Genomic DNA, 24,573 nt, shown 5'->3' with positions numbered 1-24,573 from the left:
CTGGGTGGCTCAGTTGATGGAGTATCTGACTTCAGCCCAGGTCATGATCTTGTAGTTCGTGGGTTTGAGCCCCATGTCGGGCTCTGTGCTGACAGCTTAAAGCCTGGAGCCTGCTTCAGATTTTGTGCCTGCCTTTCTCTGTGCCTCCCCTGTTCACATGCAATTTCACTACATAGCAAGCATCTATTATTCTATTATCTAAACATCGTTTGAAGACTAAAATGGCTTTAGACAATAAGCACAAACTTATCCCTGTGAGGAGTTCCTAATTAAAATTTTTTTAATGTTTATTTATTTATTTTGAGAGAAAAATGAGTGCAAGCAGGGGAGGGGCAGAGGGAAAGGGAGCAAGGGGGAATCTCAAGCAGGCTCTGTGCCCGGCACAGAGCCCAGTGTGGGGCTTGAACTCATGAACTGCAAGATTTAATAACCTGGGCTGAAATTAAGAGTCGGGTACTTAACTGACTGAGCCACCTAGGTGTCCTCCCAGTTTTTTTTAACAAAGGAACCAGTTATTCAACCAACCACTGCTAGCTTCTTCCTACTTTTAGTGGGTAAAGGTCCTCAAAGTCACTCTCATAGCACAGTCCTATATCTAGAGCAACTGATAGAAGAATTCAAATGTGATTCCCACTCTTGCCACACTCTGCCAGAGCATCTTTTTCACTCAGGAAAACTGTTTCCTACCCCAGGAACAAATGTGGACTTGTATGCATGAATATGAGTATTGGGATTTTCTAAGACCGTGGAAAATGAAGTATCCCACATCTTTATCTATGATTTAATATTCGCTTTTCCACAGAAACAAGGGAATATTGGTTTTATAGTGCCACTGCTGTTCTAACCATGTTATAAAAATAGTTTCTAGGTGGATCTTATGGAAAATCCACTCTCTCACTATCAGCCTACTAGGTAGGAACTTTTCAGATGAAACCTGTTAATATAGTTTGTGTACTATATAATATTTAATTAAAAATTTTAAAGTGGACTATAATCCCACTATACAGAAGCTGCTATTAATATTTTTTCTAAATGGTCATATATCCACAGGTAATAAAACTTAAACAGCATAGAAAAGCACAAAATAAAAAGTAAAATATTTTCTATCTACTCTTAGACTCCTGATTACCAACCATGTCTACTGCTTCCCCTTCTCTGAAGATAATATCAACAGTGTCTTGAGATTGGAAAGAAAATTATTTATATACCTATATACTTTTCTTTAGCAACTCTCCTGTTCTATACATCAGTCAGCAGGCAACAGAGGAAAATATTCATCAGATTCTAGATGCACGCTTATCTTTTTGATTGCAACACCACGGGTTCATTCCCTACCATTACATCCTTTTAAACTGTTGCTGTTCTCTTGGATTTAGTGATGAGAGTAAACTCTTTTCTTAGGTATTTCCCCTCCATGTCTATAGATTTGAGGACTTGACTTGATCTGCAAGATTTCACTAAGGAATATGACATAATGGAGAGGGGTCTGGGTTGAATCAGAAGACCTAGATTTTTTCCTGTTTCTGACACTTATATAGCAGGTAATAGTTATATCATTTCCTTTCTCTTAGTTGTGAAAAATATATAGTATTATGTAAATATACAGTAGTGGAAAGTAGCAGTGATAATAAAAAAATTCATTCTTTTCTTGTAGTTTCAGTTTCCTTACCAATTAGCTATTACAAATATTAATCTCTCACATAAACTCTTCCCTTCACTACTGTAATAATTCAACTTTCTGTATTTATATTTCCCTAATTCTTCTGACTTGTTAGATTTGCAGTATAATTCCTCTTTAAAGAAAATGTATATTATTGATGATGAACTATTCCTTAAGTTCTTATATAACTTTACATTTCTAGTAATGTTACCATTGTAGGGACTTTGTTCATATAATGCATTTCATGTTTCCATTCTCTCTTATAAGGAAATGTACCTAGAATCTATATTATTTGATAAAGTAGTACGCATAGTGATTAAGGGGTGTGCTCTGCAGCAAGACACCCTGGGAATAAATCATATGAAATCTGAGGCAAGTTTCTTAAGATTTCTGTGTTTTTCCCCATCTACAAAATGGGAATATTAAGATTTTCTATTTCAGAGACTTATATATAATGTAATCAGTATAAAGTTCTCAGAATACAGGTTGGCTCACAGCAAGCACTCAGTAAAGCTTTTTTTTTTTTTTTTTTTCCTTCCTGGTTTGATTTTTTTTTTTAAAGTATAGTTGACACACAACATTACATTAGTTTCAGATTTACAACATAAATTGTGATGAATAGTGATTCAACAAGTTTACACATTATGCTATGTTCACCACAACTGTAGCTACCATCTGTCAAATCTCAGTTATTCCTGATATCTAATTTACATTTTGGATACACATCCAAAATATTGTCAGTATAATCACTGATGTGCATAATGATGCTGAGAAACCACAAAATCCTAAAATCCTTTTGAACTATCAAAACCTAAATTATATCCAGTAATGTCTTAATATTATGCCATATTATATACCAAAGTCTCCAAATAGGTTATCCATAAATAGCCTACAAGATGACTTTTCATAAAGTAGATGCTCCATTCCCCACAATATTTAACCTACTTACATAGTAACTTTATACTGCTACAGTACAAGCCCAATTTGTAAAACTAATACATTCTCTATGCCCAGCCCTTCCCAAGAGACGATCTACTTTGGGGGCTGTTCTGATTTATTTGTTCTTTATTTCTGCCCAAGATGATTATTTTTTAATCAAGTACTGGTTACCATTTCTCTGAATTTTAAGAGTTCATATCCATTTGAATGTCCTAAAAGTCCCTCAAACTCATACCCAAAATTTAATATATCATCTTCCCCCTAAAAACTGTTTTCCTGCATTTTTAATCAGTTAATAGTATCATCCCCCTCCTCTCAAATGCTCAAGCCCCAAGGATTCAACACCTAAAACACTTCTTGAATTAACTATACTATCCCATCTTTACCACCACTGACTAGGTGACCCAGACTGCTCTTGCAAGCTTATTATATTGAAATCGTCTGTTCATGTTTTTTCCCTAAACAGCAAACCCTAAGGACAGGAATCAAGTTTCCTTCATCTTTGTAACCTTAGCACTTAATTCAATACTTAATAAATGCTTGCTAAACTGAAATGAATTAAAAGCCATATAGAGCTCCAAGATAAATCCTACTGACAAGTCATCTCAATATAAAGTAAAAGGAAGCTGTTCATGCCTTTCAGACAAAAGGGCATTCTAGTCACTAACAGTAGTGTCGGAGTTATTCCTTCAAAAAACCACAAACACCTAGGTTTGTCATAACATTGCTCTCCTTGGCATTCAGAAATCCATATTCATAATTCCAATTCTTTTTTTAAAAAGTGTTTATTTACTTATTTTGAGAGAGAGAGAGAGAGGGAGAGAGAGAATCCTAAGCAGATTCCACACTGTCAGCACAGAACCCAACGTGAGGCTCCATCTCATGAATCACAGATCATGACCTGAGCTGAAATCAAGAGGCTTAACCAGCTGAGCCACCCAGGTACCCCCATAATTCCGATTCTTATTCCTATTAGCAAGCTGCAGTATCTTAACTACACCAACTTCTGATCCATTTATTTGAAGTGAACAACTGTTCTAAAGGGCTGAAGTGATCTACTGATGGACAGAGTTGTTGACAGGCTGATATGTAAAGAGACACCACTGAGCCCTTACTTTTTTTTCAAACCAGACTTGTTGGCACAGCTGCTAAGGTCTTAACTTGAGAAATAGCATATGTTGTTGAACAGCACAGAGGGCAAAAGGACAAAACCTGATTTTCCTGCCTAGGTGAAGCTTAACTAAGATAATCAAAACATATTTTACTTAAAATGCACCTATGAAAATTTGTATTAGCCTCCTCTTAAATGTTCTAGTTCTTCATCAGTTTTCAATGTACATTCTTTACTTTTAGCTGACAGTGCTAAATGCTGAAAGTGCTGAGGACCTTCCATTGTACCCCTAACATCCAAAATACAAGTGGCATAGAAAAGACCCTATGATGGCTAAACATGGGCTCTTTATTACTCCTATGACCGTCCCTTGCATCCAAACAGAGGCTGCCTGTGACTGTGTCTGTGTAGTTTGCTTCATTTAAAATTGAGATGACCTTTCAGTAAAGCTAATGTTAAGAATCAGCATTTTTCAGTTTTCATTTAATTTTAATTCCAATAGTACTTGCTGAGTGTCTAAATTGTGCCAGTGTTTTTGCTAAGAGATGGAACTGAAAAGAGAAAAAGGTCATAGTCTTAGGGGAAAAAACTGAAATGCCTAAACAACTCAGGGCTGTGAACTTGCTTTAAACTAGTAGAAATTTGTGCCTCACAAAAAGTGTGGCTGACCATTCAGTGCTGATTTCATCATGACAGTTGGCCAAGTTTGCCTGTCCAACCAAGAACAAGCCTGGCTAAAAGACGTAGCCTCCTTTAATACGACCAACTTTCACCCTTTAGCTAAAAACTTCCTATCAGCTGCAAATTACAGCCCATCAAAAGACAGAGTAGGGTTCTAGCATGGCAAAACCAAAAGGTACAGCTGAAGACATTTGAAATAGGTTCAACCACTGACAATATTCTTAGGTACATGAATACTGCATACAGTTTCTTTTATTTACATTATATATAAATCTATGATACTTCACTATGCTAGCTGAGAGTTTAGAAAGAGGTTTGATAAGGAAAAATATATTTTTATATTATGTATATATGTATTTATATACATATTTCCTTATTGCAAAAGTAATACATGCTCATCTACAAAATTTGGGAATTACAGAAGAAAATAAAATCCCTATAAATATGGCTACCAGTCTCAGACTGTTAAAATTACTAATATTTTGTTGCCTCTTAAATAAACAATTTTTATTATTTAAATAAAAATAAAAAAATTTAATGTTTATTTTTTGAGAGAGAGAGAGAGAGAACAAGCAGGTAAGGGGCAGAGACAGAGGGAGACACAGAATCTGAAGCAGGCTCCAGGTTCTGAGATGTCAGCACACAGCCCAACGCCAGGCTTGAACCCACGAACCATGAGATCATGACCTGAGCTGAAGTCAGTTGCTCAACCAACTGAGCCACCCAGACACCCTTAAAGTATTTTCTTAATAGCAGTAGGTGAAAATTTACATAAAGTACAACTTTTTTTCATCAGGATAAAGTCTAGAAATGATATTTTTAGGTTGAAGACAGTCTTAACGGTTCCGACACATATTGTCAAATTGCCTGGAGCTGTTTTAAATTACGACATCACTGGAACTTTGCTTAGACTGAAACACAGATCCTAAAGTTCAAAAATCTCACTATATTTTGCAAGTATTTTTCCAGTCTATAATACTGTGTTTCAGAGAAAGTTTCCCTTGGTTAGCTTATTAAAGCTTTGAAACAATCTGACCTGGATTAAAAAAAAAAAGTACACATATAAAGATAATATATTTATCAATATCCCTACTACACTGTAAATAGAAGTATCTCTGAAATGCTTAATAGGGAGAAAATGAGATTCTAGGAAATACCTAAAACAAATTTACATTCCTTTTTTTGACTAAAGTTCACATAAATACAGATAAATCAAAACTCAGTTCTGCAAAAGGTATATCACTACTAAAAGCAATATCAACTAATACTTGAGTACTATTATAATTTACAAAACCTTTATACATCAAATTTTAACTTAGCCTTACAAAGTATTATACTATCATCATAGTCATTCAAGAGAAAACCAAGGCAAAAAGATTGAGTGACTTGCCTAAGGTCACACGTCTAATAAGTGGCAAAAACAGAATTCAAACTCAGATCTCTAGACTCTAAATGTGGTGCCCTTTCTGTTTCTGCACTGCTTTCCACAAATCATAGTTAATCCAACTTGCCCTATGTTTATACTCAGATAAAAAAAATTAATAGATTAATTTTCTTAATGCTATTTATTTAAGCCAAAATTAAAATAAGCTTGCATTCCCTAAGTGCATCCACTGAAAGTAGGCAGACCAACCAATACAGCTGTTAACAGACATATGCTAACTTAAGGTTAACACTTTTCCCTCATGTAAATAAATCCACACACAGAGAAATATGTTTGGCTGAGTATAATTCAATTTGTAAAATTTCCAAAGCAAACAAACATTACAACTATCAGAATTGTTTTCCCTTGAAATAGACCTCCTGTGGAGAAAACAACTGAGAAGAACATAAAACATCTTTAAAACAAACTCTATTCTCTCCTTTAAAAAAACATACACATATATACTCCCAAATAAATATTTCTTTACATTTCTACCTCCTATTCACTAACCCCTCATCTGCCTCTGACAACAAAAGAATAAAAAAAAAAAAAAACACTAGATGGTTTTTGAAGCTGGTAATGTAAAACTGCTACAAAGCTATCAGCTGTCACTAATTTAGCATTTTCTTCAATGTACTCATTACAGTTTGTAATTTAGTTGCTTTAACAAAAATAATTTCATTTTAGAAAAGTCTGCACACATCTGTCTTCCTCTATTGTTCCTTTAGAACAAGGGACCATACCTTATTCATTATTCTATTAACCACTGGACTTTCATGGTAGTCATTCAAAATACATTTGTCGCCCTCAAATCAATTAATATAGTAGAAAAATACATAAAACAAAATACATTTAAGTCTAAGAGTTAACATTTATTCACAAATACATTACATACATTTTACTTCTCTGATATCAAAATTCACCTTTAAATTATATTTGGCAACATGTTTACTTTCATTGTGGTACACAGAGCAATGCTGTGCCTTATAATCTTTGGTATCTTAGATTCAGTGAATAAAATCTTTAGAAAAATATACTTAAGAACACTTTTCTCATGCTATTCAATAAGTAAATGTAAAGTGCTGATCATGGATCTCTAAAATTACTTAAAGATATAGGGAGTATCCCTTACAGATGACTCCCTTGCTCTATCAAATCAGGGTCTTTGGTCTTCAAGAGCCAGAACTTTATTTATCTTTATAGTTCTAGTATGTGCTCAATAAAGATGAGCTAAATGAATAAAACCCTTTGGTCTGAGGAAGAGGGGATGATCCATGCTGTATAGGAAAAAAAGAAATTATAAAGATAACTTGACTTAAAGAAAAAGAAATATATTTATTCAATATTTTAAGATTATAGATCTACCACTCACTAAAGATTCATACTAATAAACAATATTTACCAAAATACTAGTTTCAAAAGATATTCATTGAAGTCACTCCTTAAATTAAATAGATTCCAGGCACATAAATCTGGGGAAATGGGTAAAACAAAATTAACCAACTTCTTAACCTGCAAGTTTTGTCAGTATATTTAATATTCTACTACTATCATTGTGAATTTCTAGAACAGCGATAAACCATGCACTTCCCAAACTTATTTACAACAGAAACCTTTTTGGGAGATCCTCTGGAGAAATTAGCATTTCACAGAACAGATTTCAGGTAATATTTATATATAGAATCTTCAAAGCAGTTCTACAGAGGAGACAACTATAAAAAAATTACAATGTATGTAATTGATAATATAAAATAAAAAGTGATTACAGAAAAAGAGCAAATAGTCTAAAACATCCTGTTGCAAACACAGAAATTCATATTCCCAGTACAGGAGGGTAAAGGAAGAAAAAGAAAGAGACTTCCTTTATGGGGTACCTGAGTGGCTCAGTTAAGCATCCAACTCTTGATACAGGCTTAGGTCATGATCTCACAGTTCGTGAGCTTAAATATATGAACACTACAATCTTTAAATTTTTTTTAAAAGGAAGTCTCCTTTAAAAAATTTTTTTATTGTTTATTTATTTTGAGAGAGAGGAAAAATAAGAATAAGCAGATGAGGGGCAGAGAGAGAGAGAGAAAAAGAGAATTCTAAGCAGGCTACCCACTGTCAGCACAGGGCCAGACATGAAGATCGAATTCACTTAGTGAAAGCCTTACTTTACTTATTAGATTCATAATGAATATATCCTTTTTCAATTACAAAATTAATTTCTGGGAAAAAAAAAACCTTTCTTGCACTGTTGTGACTCCCCTTCACCACTCTCCTTTTATTTCTTTTTCTTTTTTTTTTTTTTTCCATGAAATGGGAGTGATTTTGTGATAGGACTGTACAACAGCAGTCACAAATTAGCATCTAATTTAATTATCTTTATAGCCTTTTACAAATCTAAGTCAGTAAGAGGTAATGAACAGAAAATTTAAGGAACTGCATTAATCTCCTAGGTAATAATACACACTTTCCATGAATTCATAATATCATGCTGGGCTTTTGATTAATTATGCAATTCAAGTCACACAGACAATTAACACAATGAGAATATGTACTTCTTATATCTGATGTGATCACTGTAAATGCACGTTAAGAAGGTCAACAATTTTATTGTCAATCCCTCATGGCAGGTCTACCTCTAAAAGCATAATGTGCAATGCAATAATGTTACTCTAATAAAAAACAGTAAAATTCCATTTTTATCTGTTACTTAAAAAAGAAAAAGAAGGAAAAGAAAGACTAAATAAGCATTTGGAGCCAAAACTGTTTATGTTACTAAACAGAAGATAATTAGGATAATTTCCTTTACAAACTTAGATCAAGCCAGTCATTACATAAGGAGATACTTAAGGTTCAGATGGCTTCAGTGTTTCATGGTATAGAAAGGTAAAACTACTGGGAAGAAATCATAAGATGGATTTTTGCAAACCCGTATGACCAGGTAGAAAAGTAGCAAAGAGATGGCAATGTGGACAAATAACCACAAATACAACTGCACATGTTAACAACAGATAACAGTAAAGAAGCACTGAACTGGAACTGTTAGTCCCATCTCCTAATGTGCTCCTCTCCTTGACCCAATCCTTGGGCTGACTTCAAGCCTCTCTTTGAAGTAATAGTTTTGAAGAAAAACACTTATATGGTTGTAAATATTCAGTATACTATTTTTTAAAGTTTTTTTACCTTTTAGTATTATTGATCAAAATAATAATTTCAGAGCTAGCAGACACTTTATTAATGAAAATATAAACAAATCTTGACACAGACATTATACCTTTCACAAAAATTAACTCAAAATAGATCATAAGCCTGTAGGTAAAATACAAAACTATAACTTGTTTAGAAGACTAACATAGCAGAAAATGAGGGTGACCTTAGTTTGGACAATGACATTTTACATACAACGCCAAAAAGCACAATACATGAAAGAAACACTAACAAGTTTGCCCTGTTATTTAAAATTTAAAACTGCTTTGCAAAAGACACTGTCAAGAGAATGAAAAGATAAGCCACAGACTGAGAAATATTTGCAAAACACATATCTGATAAAGAACTTGTGTCTAAATATACAAGCAACTCTTTAAACTCAATAATAAAAAAAAGGAACCACCCAACTTCAAAATGGGCAAAAGATGTGAACAGACACCTCACCAAAAGAAGATAAATACAGGTGCAAAATAAGAATATGATAATAATATGAATAAATGCTCAATACTATATTATACAATTGCAAATTAAAATGAGATACCATCATTTACTAGAATGGCTAAAATCCAAAACACTGACAACACCGAGCTAGTGAGGATGTGGAGCTACAGGAACTGTCATTCATTGCTAACAAAAATGCAAAATGGTATGGCTACTTTGGAAGAGTCCTAGGAATTTATTAAAAAGCTAAACAGAAGATTACCATGCAATGTGGGGCACTTGGGTGGTTCAGTCAGGTTAGGTTAAACAACTGACTCTTGATACTGGCTCCGGTCAGGATCTCACAGTTCATGTAATTTGAGCCCCAGGTCAGGCTCTGTGCTGACAACTTGGAACCTGATTGGGATTCTCTCTCTCCTTCTCTCTCTCTGCCCCTCTCCTGCTTGCATTAGGACACAGAGGTGCATGCTCTCTCTCTCTCTCTCAAAATAAATAAACTTAAAAAAATCACCATACAATGTAGCAATGATGTTACTAATTATTTATTCAAATAAGTTGAAAACTATGTCCACAAAAAAAAACTGCATACAAATAAATCAGGCAGCTTTATTCATAACTTCCCCAAACTAGAAGTTATCAAGATGTCCTTCAAAAGGTGAATAGACAAACTGTGGTATAGTCATACAATAGAATATTATTCAGTGATAAAAAGAAATGAGCTACCAAGCCATAAAAAGACACGGAGGAAACTAAAAGGCATATTGCGAAGTAAAAGAAGCAGTATGAAAAGGCTACATACTGTGTAATTCCAACCATAGAACATTCTGGAAAAGACAAAACTATAGGACAGTGAAAAGAGCAGTGGTTGCCAGGTTTCAGGGAGAGGGAGGGAGGCATAAATAGATGGAACACAGGAAATTTTGGAGGGTATGAAATTATTCTATATGATCCTGCAAGGGTGGGTGCATGACATTATGCATTTGTCAAAACCCTTTGAATGTACAACACAAGAGTGAACCCTAATACAAATTACGGGCTTTAGATAAAAAAAGAAAATCTACTCCAACTGCCTTCATTTCACAGATGATGACTCTGACGCCCAGAAAGACCAAAAGACTTGACAAAAGTTACACAGAAAATTATGAGCCACAGCTGCAATCTGTTATTGTGAATAAACATCAAAAATAGGGATGTAATGGATATTGGTAGTTGTTAATACTAACCCTGTTCATACTTGAATCAAGCTACATTTAAAAGTCAGACCTTTGAGATTTCTGACACTGTAGGACACTAAACACAATAAGGGTACAAAGAATAAGGAATTCAGGTTAAAGGGCACCTGGGTGGCTCAGTCTGTTAAGCCACCAACTTCAGCTCAGGTTGTGATCTCACAGCTGGTGAGTACAAGCCCTGTGTCAGGCTCTGTGCTCAGAGCCTGGAGCCTGCTTCAGATTCTATGTCTCCATCTCTCTCTGTCCCTTCCCACGCCATCCCCCGAAATAAACATTAAAAAATTAAAAAAAAAATTTTTTTTACTTAAAAAATTTTTTTTAAAATTCGGTTTAAGTTTTGATTCTTCCATTTTAAATACACATATAAAGAAGAGGCTAAGCAATGAGAGCTGATGAGATGGCACTGTAAGAGGGCAGAAAGCCTTTCTTTGGGGAAGGCAGAAGAATGAACATTTGAGCTCTAACTAGGTATTTAAGCTCTATAGTTGGTACACTCCCCCCACACCCTAAGTTGTCATGAGAAAAAAGTGACTGCACTTAAGTTCTCATTTACTGAATACCTACTCTCTTGGGGTGAGTGATAAAGCATTGTAAAGAAGTTAAGAACATGAGTTTTGTTAGGAGGCAGATAGGTGTGGTTTCCACTTTTGGCTCTGCTATTTACTTACTGCCTTATGTGTTTTGAGGCAAGTTATTTAAACTCTCTGGGCCTCAGCTTCTTTACCTATAAAAAACAAAATATTATTAAAATTAAATTGCAAATTTGAGAAAAATGAAATATAATTCAAGGATCTCATTATAAAATCTTACAGAATGTCAGCAATAATACGATTATACAAAATGCACTCTTCAGTTCAACTACAAAGTACTTTATAAACATTTCATTAATCTCAAACTGAAGGACAAATATTACTTTATGATGATTATTTTAAAAGATACTGTTTCTTGAGTACCAATATATACCATGTTAATCTAAAAACTTTATATATGTTCTCATTAAATCTTCACAACAGTTGTAGGAATTAGGTAATTCTCTTCCCTGTACAGATAAGAACACCAAGGCTATCTCATCTCCCACATCCAAAGTTAGGGCGTTGAAAAAAATTGGCCAAATTCACACTCCTAATAAAAAGCAGACTTGGGATTCAGCCCCAAGAGTCTGAGGCTCTGAGGTCCATGCTCTTCTCACTATTTGAATATATAGCTACATCTCTCAACAACTGTTAATGTTTCACACAGAAAAGTTGTTCAGAAGCAGTACTAGGTACTGTTCACCTCTATGAGTCTTAAGTCCTTCAAACAAGATGATTAACATGTCCAAACCTGGACTCAGTATCTTCTCATCCCACGACTGGAATTAATAGTGTATTCCCTACTCTAATTAACAGAAGGAGTTACTCTTCACCATCTGGATAGTAGTCAACCCAGGAACTCTGGTACTCCTGGTACACTCAGCAAGACTGTGTTTCTAAGACCATAAAACTTAGGAGTGATTTTTTTTTAATAGTAAATTCATCAACGAATGTCAAAATAAAGGACTCTTGGGAGACCAGCCAGTCAGCTTTTTCCTGGACTAAACCATCATTCATTTAAAGCAGCAACTTCTCTACATATACTATACTCTATATATATGCTTTATTATCTTGCAACAACTTGAGGTATGCAGGAGTATAGTAAAAATGCTAGCAAATTCAATTTCATGAGGGTGATCACTGCAATTCACTCACAGCAGAAGTCCTGCTCTTTTTTAAGACAAATTTCCTAAAACGTTTTCATTATAAAGTACCTTCTATCAATTATCTTGTGTTTTTGTAAACAGGTAAATATGCAATGCCTTTGAAAATTCTGTGACATTACATTTGTCTTCCATTTATGCATCAAATATGTACTAAGTTCATGTTAGATGCCAAGCACTGTACTTGGAGCAGGAGATGATGAGCAAAAAATTGGCACAATCACCGCTCTTCTGTGCTTAAACTTTAGAAGCAGATACACTTCAATAAAATTATCACACACCGTTATACAACTACATTTGTAACTCATTAGCAAGTAAAAACACATGGTAAAATAAAAGTATTTATGATAGGGGCATTTAAGCAGATAAGGAAAACTCAGAGAAAAGTGGTATTTGAGCTAACTTCTAAAAAAAGGGTAGTCAAAGACAGGCTAACACAGTCTGGACAAAGAAAATAGTACCAGAGGCGCTGTATCCATACTGTCTCCAGTTCTCCCATCCTTTTTAAATAAAATGCCCATCTGGCTTTTATACTCTTTCCTCCACCAAAACTGCTCTCAAGATTTTCAATGACCTCCACATTACCAAATGTAGTGGTCAGCTATCAATCCCTATCTCACTTGATCCAGGGCAGCACTTCACATACTTAGCATTGCCTCCTCCTTAACTGCCTTCACTTGGAGTTTAGGAAACCACACTCTGTGGCTGCTCCTGCATAGTGCCCTTTGCAGATAACTCCAACGCAACCCAAATTCTATGGAGTGCTTGTTTTTGTGACTATTCTTAGGCTGTAACTGCTGTTAAAACACTACTGTGAAATCCAATATTCTACCTACAACCAGATCTTTCACTTCATCTCGACACTCATTTATACAACTGCCTACTCTGTACTTCTACTTGAATAGCGTAGAGGCATCTCAAACTTTACTTGGTCAAACAAAACCCTTGATTCCCACTTCTTTACCTCTGTACACAAATCTGGAGACTTTCCCATGACATTAAATGGCAATTCCTTCCTTTTAGCTGCTCAGCTTAAAAACTCGGACTCATCTTTGCCTCTTATATTCTCACACCTCACAGCCAATCAGCAAAATCTGTTGGCTATACTATCATAACAGATCCAGACTATGATCTCTTCCCACTATCTTCACTGTTATCACCCTGGTCCAAGTTACCAATATCATCTCTTGCCTGGATTATTATTTCAGCTTCAAAACTAGTGTCTCTGCTTCTATACTTGTTTCCCGGTGGTCTATGCTCCACACAATTTCAAGAAGTAATCATTTTTTAAAAAGTCAGATCATGCAGTTCATCTGCTCAAAGCCCTCCAATGGCTTCCTATATGTTAAAAAGTCAAACTCCTTTCAATAACCTACATGACCTCCTTCCTCTGTGACTTCATGTTATCCTCCTCCCCTGCACTCATTGTGTTCCAGCCTACACTGCTATTTCTTTGCTCCTGCCCATAGGCCTTTGCACTGGCTGTTCTCTGCACAGAAATGTTCTTCCTCGAGGTATGTGCACAGCTTATTCCTCTTGCTTCAGATCCCTTTAGATGTCCCCTTCTTGATTATGTCTTCTCTGACTATCATATTTAAAAGTGAACCTTGCCCCCCACAGTCTGGCACTCCCTAGTCCCTTTCCTTGTTACTCCTATTTTTCTCCACTACATTTGCCTTCATTTGCCACATATACTATATATTTATTGTTGATCTCCCTTTAATAGAATGCAAGCTCTAGGAGAGTAGGGACTTTTGTACAGCTGTAAACTTGACCCTTGAACAACGTGGGGGTTAGGACTGCCAACCCCTCCCCAGCAAGTAAAAAATCCCATAACTTTTAATCTATATAACTTTTGACCACCCCCCCAAACTTTACTAACAGTCTACTGTTAATCAGAAGCCCTACTGATAACATTAACAGTTGATTAACACCCATTTTGTATATGTAGTATATATGGTATTCTTACAATAAAGTAAGCTAGAAAAAAGAAAATGTTATTATGAAAGCCATAAGGAAAATAGATTTGCAGTACTGTACTGTATTTACATAAAAAAATCCACTTTAAGTGGACCTGTGCAGTTCAAACCTGTTGTTCAAGAGTCAATGTATATTGTGCTCAATGACATATCTTCATTGTTCCAATGCACAGTAGATACTCAACAGGTATTTGTTGAGTGTGTGAATGGATGAAAGGGAACATGAGAACCAGTGACTGAAGAAAGATCTGTACAGCTGAAGCAGAGATAGGCAGAGAGTGGTAGGTATATGACGTGAGGCTGGAGAGGTAGAAAGGGACCAGATCACATTAGGCTTTACAAAGAAGTCTTGCCTTAAGAATAGTAAGACATCAGTGAATAATTTTAAGAGAAAATCTGGTCAGACTTGCATTTCAAAAAGATCATTATGGCTTCTGTGTGGAGAACTAAGGGAGAATGGCCAGTGTGAATGCTCACTATTGCAATGGTCTTAGCAAGAGATTATGGTATGTTGGAAAAAACTGCTTATGTAGGTGGTGGGAAAAGGATGGATTTGGAGGATATTTGGGAAATGATATTGATAGAGCTCAGTAATAATTGGCTAAAGAGATAGGAAGGACTGAAGAAATCTAGAATACTGTGTAGTTTTCAAATGTTCACAAGTGGATAGTAGGATCCTTAAATGAAATGGGGAACACTGGAAAAAAATCAGGTTCATTAGAGATAACCATGCATTTGGTTTTAGGCATGTTGAGCTCGAGATGCTTTTGAGAATTCCATAAAGAAATAAAAGGAAATAAATATATGAAAACTGGAAAGGTAAAGCTGTGTGGAGCTATAATTTAAAAGTCATAGGTGGTAGTGAAACCATGGGTATGGATGAGATCATAGTCAACTACATAGTAAAAAGAGGACCTAGATTTAAGAAATGGCCCTAGTCTTTGTGGGCTGGACAAAGGAGTATGAGGTTAAAAAAAAAAAAAAAAAAAAGACAAAAAACTAATGTCTTTTTTGTTCTGAATCACATTCATAAGAAGTTCATGTTAAAAAAAAAAGAACCTGATTTAAACCAGTAGCACTGAATGTACCAAGGCTACATTAGACTAATTACCAAAACTATAAATCTGTTCAAGGACAGGTCATTTTCAGAAACTACCTGGAAAATTCTCAGTACTTGTCTCTTACAACTTCAAATTATGTCAATACATAAATATTATCCTTCCCAAAATATATATGATTTGTTTTACTGCAATTTTCCTGAAAATATCTCATCTTTCTCGCTTTTGGGACTCACCACATGCTATTCTTTTGGCCCTCTTTCCCTGGTATAAAGATTTTCATGACTTTCCAAGATTAAGCTACCTCCTTTCTAGCCATTCTAGATAGTCAGATATGACATCGTACTGTAATTGTGTGGTTAGCCATTAGATTCTATAACTAGATAGAGGCTGTGTCTTTTTCACTGTTGTATACTCAGTACCTAACAAGGCTAAACTTGTAAAAACACATCTATTCTGCAATGTAGAGAATTAAGATCTAATGTGGTCCTCAGTCCATTGACTGCCTTTCACGTCTTTACTTTTCTCAAGAGGAATGACTTTTTAAAAACAGTCATTTTAAAACAAATGATTGAATCTTCTAAATATACTAAAAGTTGGATATCTTTATAGGTCTTTTTTCATAGAGCATCCTCAAAGCCTGCAAACATTCATTTCTAGGAATACTAGGGATTCTTTCCCCTTAGTCTCATACAAAATGGATTTGACAACTTGCTTTCAAAGCCCTGCCTGGGATTTCACTTGAGCGCATTTGAGCACATAACTCGCCTATACAATGGCAAACAAAAGTGCAACCGCACGGGGATACCAAAACCCTCGGCGCGAGTCCGCAGCAAGGCGCACTTGTGTTCACAGCACCCTTGTTGCCTGGCCTTGCGCCGCTCCCTCCGACCCTCGGGACTGCGACCGTTTCTCGTGCCCAACTTGCCCCGGCCTTGACACCCGGACTATTCCTTCCCACGCAGATTACTGGACAAAGTCCCCGGACTACGGAGGACAGCCCTAGATGGCTTCGTCTCCAAAATCCCCGAGGAAACGGAGGAAGGAAAAATCCTGTCAAAGGAAAAGTGGCAGGCAATTCTACAGTGCTCACCAAGTTGACGCTTTCAACCTCCCTTCGCGCAAACCGTTGATTCGAAGCCCGCTACCGGCAATGTCGCAGTGGCTCCTGGGGACTGTAGTTTCTATCGCCGACAGACTGTGTCGGCCGCATCAAAACTACATTTCCCAGAAGTCAATGCGAGGACGCCCTGTCTTCTGAAATCTCGGATTTGGCGTAATAGACCATCACTATTTTCAGGCTAATCTTAAACTTGTATTCATTTTCTTCCAGGTGTGAGTCTACAACCTCTGTCTTTGCCGTGCTTGTTTTGTGTGTAATAGTTTCAGTATACTTCAACGCCTCCTTACTTTTCTCCAGTCCAGAGAATCCAAACGTCAGGGCACGGAAAACGCCCCCGACGCAAAATGCTCCTTAAGCGCCTGCGCCCTGCTCGCCATCACGCATGCGTAGCAGCTGGCAGCAGTGGGAGGCCGCGCGCGGACTTGGGGTCTGGAGGTAGCCAGCGGGAGGGCGGGGCTTTTTCCAATGGCTTTGCCTCCGTGGGTCGCGTCTGCTTGGGCGGGGAAGAGGGCGCTGGGGCAGGGGCGGCTCCTGGTTTATACCGGGCGGAGAAAGGGGAGGGGCTGGGGGGGTGAGGACCCCATCTCCCCTCCCTGCTCCCGCCCTCTGGGCCGAGCCCCACCGATGGGGCTGGGCGAAGGGGCGGGCTTTGCACCTCCGGCCTCGCTGCTCTGCCAGCTCCGCCGCCCAGCCCAGCGTTTGGAGATTGCGGGCCAGCCCTTTGCCCTGCAGGCTTAGTGGGAGGTGGGCGAGGACGCAGGGATACGGAAAGAAGTGGCGTCAGCCCGGGAATCCAGAATCGTCGAGGCCTGAGACGCTTTCCTCCGATGCTGCAGCCAAGACAGCGCCCGCCGGAGGCTGCCGCCCCCAAGGAACGCCTGGGTCTCCGGCCGCGACGGCCAGTGAGCAAGGGTTTGGCGAGATTTCCCCACCAGCTCTTGGCCGGCCGCTGAGGCGAAGGGAGGGAGCTGCAGAGGGCGGGGATTGGTGCGGGAGGAGGGGCGGGGTGGGAATGCTCCTGAGAACCCGGTGGCCGCCCAGACAAAAAACCCCGAATGGCTGGAGCGCGTTCAACTGTTACCAGCCTTTTTGGGCAGAGCACGGATTTGACAGCTCCACAACGTGAGGATATCCGCTGACCCCGTGAGACGGAGGAGAGCACTTCCCTGAGACTGCCTGTCCAGCAAAACCAGCGCTGCAGGGGTTTCAACTTTCGAACTTTTTTCAGTCTCTTGACAAGACTTGCCCCTTCTTGTAGGAGAGGGGTGAGTTCTGTCTTGCAGATCGCCCCAAAGCCATCAATATAAAAGACACTTCTTGTTCCAAATGTCAGCCGGACATTTGTGTTTTCATGACGATTCGACTTCTCTGATTTTATTCGTACATTCCTCGTTTTAAAAATACGAAGTGCTCTTGGGGACATGCTGAAGAGTAACTGAAGACTGCAAAGAAAAATCTCCAGTTGTCATGGCTGAAGGAGAGAATGAAGTGAGGTGGGATGGACTGTGCAGTAGAGATTCAACTACTAGAGAGACAGCACTGGAAAACATTAGGCAAACCATTTTAAGAAAAACCGAGTATCTTCGTTCGGTGAAAGAGACGCCTATTCGTCCACCAGTCGGGCTCTCAAATGCTGTTTCTTTGGATGGGTTGAATAAGCTTCTTGCTCATCTGCTTATGCTTTCTAAGAGATGTCCCTTTAAAGATGTAAGAGAGAAAAGTGAGTTTATTTTGAAGAGCGTCCAGGTAAGAAAACATTTTAATTAACAACTGTCTATAGTGCAGTGCAGTTTTACTTGAAGTTATTCGCTTTGTATTTGCTTCTAAGAGGTAGTTAAGTGAACTCATTACGAATTCGTTCTACATCTTAAATTTAGAGTGGCTTGTAAAATATTGAATTTGGGACCAAAATTGTAGAAGATGAACTAGAGTAAAAGCAATTTTCAAATATAAGTAAATAAGTATTGTCTTTCTAGAGAGTTTTAGCAGAAGCTGCATTCCTCCTGGAAAAATATTAGAAAGTTACAGTTAGTTGCAAGTAAAGCCTTGCTTTTTCTTATATTCATTTTTACATGTTGTTAGAAGTACAGCCAGTGTACTTTTTACATCGTTACAAACAGTATTCTGTGTGGAAAGTTTCTCATTTAAAAGCTTCTAAAATGATAAATGTTTCTTAGCTTGTTCAAGATAAATGGTGAAACAATTTTCTGTTGTTCCTAAAAGCAAAACAAAAATATCAGGTTCTGTTTTCTAAAGGCAACCTTTCTTTTTTAAAAAAAAAAATGAATTACATAAAATAAAGCCTGTATTATAAAGAAGCTAGCATCTTCAGATTGAAAGTCGAACCCAGGTTGGGTGAATGGTAGAAACACTCTTGTGTTAAATTACTTAATTAGTTTTCTCTGTGTTTGCCTCAATTGCTTGATTTTTTTTCTTTTTCACATACATACCTATTTAAGTTTTGAGTGCAACAGATTAAAAATGTTTTCTTCCTGTTTGTACATAATCAATCTCTCCTGTTTTATTGGGAGATTTATTAGGAAGGGTTTGTTTGTTTTCAGTTTTGTTTAGAGAAAGGTTTTTAGATCCTAAGAATGGTCAGTGACACTATGTCTAAGTTACTCAACCGAAGTCATTTATGAGAAGTTCTTAAAATTTATCTTTTACTTGGGTATATGTGTAAGCTAAGATTAATAGTTTTTTCCATTTTGGCTAGTTTAAAGCAACAGAAAAATAATCATGTCCATAAAATGAAGACTCTGTTTAAAGTCTTGGGGTATTTTTTCTCACACACAGTTTGGGAACAATCATTACAATTCATTTATCCAAAGTTACCAAAGAGGAGTTAATTTTTTAGATTCCTGAAGTTACCCTTTCAAGCATCAAAAGTTATTTCTCTGTTTTTTAGACTGTAGTGTCTACAACAATCATATTTTTCATAATAGGGTCATCATTATGCACATCAAGTACTGTTGTATAGCTGAGGGTAGAGTATATAGGACTATATGATCCATGTTTTTTGAATTTTTGTGTTCAATTTTTAATAGTTTTCCTGTTCCCTCCCTTACTGTCAGTATACTTTGTTCTCTTCCTGAATCTTTGATTTTGCTGCTTATTTATATTCAAATGGGAAGCCAGATAACCAATTGAGTTAACAATTATATTAAAAACAAAAGTAATTAGGCTCCGGGGAGTGAAGGGTCAAAGGACTGTGATATATTGGTAAGTAAGTGAGTACTGGAGTCAGACCTGAGCTCAAATTCTCCTCCTTTATTAATGTACCGCATAACCTTGGACAAGTTAAGTTACTTGATCTCTCTTAGCTTGGATTTCCACATCTATAAAATGGGAATAGTAACATAGAGCTGTTGTGAGAATAAATGTGATGTAAAGTGCCCCAGTATATAACGGATGCTCCTCTTCTTTTTCATAAGTGAAAGACATGGATTATGTGATACATAATGAATTCAGGATTCATTCCTCCTGCAGAAAGATTCAAGAATCTCCTCTACAGTGAAGGTTTTCCATAGATTTATACTTTTCATCTCTGCATCTATTGCACTTAATTTCTGCTACTATTATAAAAGGCACTTATATTGTGCTGTAATCACATGTTTATGTGTCTGTCTCCTCGGAGGACTGTAAGTTCTCAAGAGTATTGGCTGGGACCTGAAAGCTACTAAGTAAATATCCAGTGGCTGAACAAATTTATATTTGGCTTCTTTTTTATTTCTTATCAGCCTGAATAAAGTCACCAGATTAGGTAGGGAGTTTCCATCCCATCATTCATTCATGCCTTCATTCAACAATTTTTTATTGAACCCATGGCAAATGCCATTCTAAGAACTAAGAACCAGTGGTAAACAACTTTGACATTCTACTGGAGAGAGACAGACCCTAAACAATAAACAAATAATGTAATTTTAGATAGAGAAGACTTCCCTGAAGAGATGACATTTAAGTAGAGATTTGATGAAAGAATAAATATAATCCAGGCAAAAATGAAATTTGTGAGGGGGACATTCCACACATAGGGAACAGTTCTGTGAGGCCCTCATGGCAAGAGAGAGCAGATGAGTCTAGGACCGGAAAGTAATACAATGTGGTTGGAGCATGTTTGAAGGGAGAGTGAAAGCTTAAGCATATCCTCTGTAGTCAGACCTGGCTCCAATACTTCATTAGCCTTACAATGTTGAATGCATTTCTCCTTGACTCAGTTTCCTTTCACAATGAGAATAAAATGAAATAATGCTTGCAAAACATAGCTCAGTGCATAGCACATAAGAAATGCTCAGTAATATTTGGAGTTCTTACTGTCCTTAGGCAGGAGTTGGATAACAGAGGATCTTGAAGGCCAAGTTAAGAGTTGGGGACTTTATCCTAGGAACCATGGGAAGCCACTGAAGAGTTTTGAGCAAGTTGGTGACATGGCCCATGGTGTTATTAGGATTACTTTGGAAACAATGCGGAGAACGAATTTCAGGGGTCAAGAGTGGATGTGTAGCATCAGTTAGGAGGTAATTCCACAAGTCCAAAGCAAAATCATGGTGGAGTGGGAAAAGTGAGCAGTGAATGGGTTTGGGAGATAGCTAAGAGTTAGAAACAGGAGATGGTACTGAATTGGATATAGGAGATGAGGAAAATAACAAAATAAAGGATGCTCTCAAGTTTCTCAAGTAACTACTTGGCTACTAGTTGAGTCATTTCCTGAGACACAAGGGTGATAAAGAGTCAGTTTAGGAGGAGCAGTGAGTTTTGTTTTAGACTTGTTGAGATTAAGTTGCCCGATACACCTGATTAGAAATAGCTCCTGAAGGGATTTCTGCCCCTGCTACTACTATTGTAGTTCTGCCATTGTTATCTGTCACTTCTCCAGCCTTAACCCATCCTCCACCTTTATATCCATGTTCCACATAACTGCAGAGTCATTTATCTAAAATGAAATCTGATCATGTTACTCTCCTGCCTAAATTCCTTGAGGATAGAATTTAAACTGCTTAAGAATGTCACATAATGTCCAGCATCATCTGGCTTCCACATACTGCTCCAGCCTCACATGGGAAACCAAATAATTAAATGTAGTACTCCATAAGGCTTTCTGTTATTCATTGGTAAACCAGCAAAAGCTGAACTGAATTTGTAATCCCTACAGCTGTTCTGCTCTTGATTGTTATGTCAGCTCAGAGGACTGTAGTCAGGAGGAAAGTTGGTGGGGCAGGGATAGGATGGATCAACTCAAAATGGCTAAACCTGTAAAAAAAAAAAAATTGGCACATTGGGAGAGAGTATCCTCTGTATTCCTGTTCTCAATTTATTGATTTCACAACAACATACTTAAATCTGTTGAACACATTTTTGAGAACTGTTCTGTGCCAGGCACTGTACTTTAGACGAGAAGATCAGTAAGACTTGTTCTCTACTTTGGAGGAAGGTCTTCTCGTAGGGCTTGTTTATGCTGGGTTTGTTGTTGTTGTGTTGTTAACCCCAGAATACCTTTTGTTTTTCTGAACAAAGGAACAGAAGTGTTAACACTGGTCCCATACACTAATATAGTCCACTGGTGAACTGTAGTCTTATGATGCATGTAATTAAGAGAGGAACATGAGTGTGTGAATATTCATCAAAAGATTATGAAGAGGGTTCAAAATAGTCAAGAACTTTTCTAAGAATGGTCATTTGGTCATTTTCATTTCTGTACTATGAAAAAAGAAATCTGTTTTCTTATAAGCTTCCCAGCAATTAACACTGTCTGAAAATAATTTGGCTTTAGAAAATTTAGACCAAGTAACAAAGTATATATCTTTGTTAAGTAGGGGTGGAGGAGGCTTTCATTTAGTGAAGTGATTGTCACTCCCCAGGGAGAAATGAAACGTTGGCTGTTGGGCCTGATGTACATTTCAGTTGTTAAAGCTGCAGTTAGAGTATCCATTTGATATTGATTTGGGTGATATACAGTTTGTAGGTTTAACAGCAAGAGATTTATTATTTGGTGTAATAAATCTTGAAGTTGGGCAGTTTCAAGTTTCACGGATTGATTGATGAGCGCAACTAGAGTACCTTTTTGCCCTCTATCTCTCTGCTTCCCTTCCCTCAGCATAGCAAGTACCGGCTGTGCTCATGGTTGCAAGTTGCCCCAGCAGTTCCAGGCACCATGTGTAGCCGTGACCATGTGCAGCTGAGAAGACTTTCTTCGCATGTGTCTATCAGGGAAGAAGTGCTTTTCTCAGAAAGCCTCAGTAGACTTCCTGTCTGTTTTTATTGACTGGGGTTGGGTCACATGCCCTTTTCTAAGCCAGTCATCGGCAAGGAAATTGCGCATTTCTGGTTTTGATTTGAACTAATCTGCATTCAGCCCCTAATAGCCGGGAGAGCCCCATTACTTGAACAAAAAATTTGTTGGTGAGGAAGAATAGGGATAGGAAGCAGTCAAGTTTAGTTGAAGGCTCTAAGAGCTGATCTTATATCTAACTTGATAAAATACTGCTAAATTATAGGATCTATAATTTAGATTCTATGAGATTAGAAACAATTTATAATGATGCTGTAAAATATAGCATACCAGATTAAGAGCATTATAGAAGCAGATTTGGCCTTTTAAACTGTTTTGATTTCTTTTTTACTGCTATGCCTAGTCAAAACCAGAAGTGTAAGGTGGTGCATTTCAAACAACTCACTCTACTCTTAGCCACAGCAAATATGAGTCTTCTTTCAGTATTTACGCAAAACCTCTCTTCCATTTCCACTATTTTCTGGCCTTATTTTATTGATACACTGAGAACTCAGCCTCTTCCCTTCAGAAAGCCTCCTGCCTTTTCTATTCAGTACTTCTTCTCATTCCTACCTTTGACCACTTTCTTAGTAGCTTTTGAACTCAGAGGAGACTGCTATTTACCCTCGGGTTGTCTGTGTTTCTTTGGATGGAGAATGTGAAGAAATTGAAAGCAGCTATTAACTTTTTTTTTTTCCTAAATGGTTTGAAGACAAAGTAAAAGCTTATCTCCCCCCCCCCCCCAACACTGGCTTACAGGATGAATCATATCTGTACTATCTGCCCTCAGTGTCCTCTTTGTAATATATAAATACATCCTGTCCTCTTCCTTTGTTCTGACTTTTCAGAAAGACTGAAACTAACAAGGACACTTTTTTTTTTTAAGTTTTCAGATTTCAAATATTTAATTCCTGTTACAGTGCCCCAGATGGTCTCTACCATGAGAGAGACAAAACAAACAATGATTATTTTAAAAAATGGTTTCCAGCACATTGTTTAATTTATAAGTAGGACGTAGTGTTTTGTAGGAAAATGAGATGTTAAAAACTATTAGATTTCAATTTAAGGTCAAGGGTTGCTCATGGCATTATGAAGGACCCTCTAAAACAATAGTTGAGCTTAATTAAAATTATTTTCTCATCTTTAACACATTGTGCCCTTTCAGTGCTGTCTAGATCATTAATGGAGAAGAACATTCATGTTGTTTTTGTTTTAGAGTTTATTTTCCTTTTTGTGACCATTAGAAATTTGCACAATATCTTTTAACCATTCAGTGGAAAATAATAAGAACCAGCTTAAGGATTTATTGAAACTTAGACCTGACCGAAAATAGCCATGGAATCTTGAGTATAATAAAGGATTATCAATCACTTAAAACTTTGGTACAAAAGTGTCCTATTAAATCATAAAGAATATTTATATTTGAAAACAGGCAGTGTTTATGTAGAAGCAAATTAACATGAAATGGAGGAACCATAGAAATGGGGAAACTTTTAGAACTTGTGGAAGGACGGGGAGATGCTAGGGAAGGGGAGGCAGTGCTTACAGTGCATGGAAGGAAGAAAGTCCTGCTGGATGCACATTATTAGCACCAGGCAAGCCTTGCCACCAGTTTTTAATCTCTTCTTTGTCACAATTTCTCGAATCAGACTATTGTTTTCATATCATGGCAAAATATGTGCCTTTTTCATGGAAGTCGATGGAAAATAGGATTTACTTGGACCCAGC

General features: G+C 37.2%; 2 protein-coding genes across 2 annotated transcripts in view; one reads left to right on the top strand and one right to left on the bottom strand.

The window, feature by feature from the left end:
* The window catches only part of CEP57L1 (centrosomal protein 57 like 1), a 98,679-nt gene extending 82,059 nt beyond the window's left edge, over window positions 1-16,620 (bottom strand). The window contains exon 1 of the transcript XR_005529341.1: window positions 16,548-16,620. The gene's annotated coding sequence lies outside the window, so the exon portion shown is untranslated. The remainder of the gene's footprint in view (window positions 1-16,547) is intronic.
* A 983-nt stretch (window positions 16,621-17,603) lies between these two features.
* SESN1 (sestrin 1) overlaps window positions 17,604-24,573 on the top strand; it is a 117,941-nt gene continuing 110,971 nt past the window's right edge. Inside the window, exon 1 of the mRNA XM_039237435.1 lies at window positions 17,604-18,323. Within this exon, the coding sequence (XP_039093366.1) occupies window positions 18,045-18,323 (279 nt within the window). The 5' untranslated portion in view covers window positions 17,604-18,044. The remainder of the gene's footprint in view (window positions 18,324-24,573) is intronic.

The sequence above is a fragment of the Hyaena hyaena genome, unplaced genomic scaffold, assembly GCF_003009895.1.
Source record: "Hyaena hyaena isolate Hyena2069 unplaced genomic scaffold, ASM300989v1 scaffold_123, whole genome shotgun sequence".
Classification (NCBI taxonomy): Eukaryota; Metazoa; Chordata; class Mammalia; order Carnivora; family Hyaenidae; genus Hyaena; species Hyaena hyaena.
Note: the sequence above shows the minus strand (reverse complement) of the source record. Positions and strands in the feature narration are given on the sequence as shown.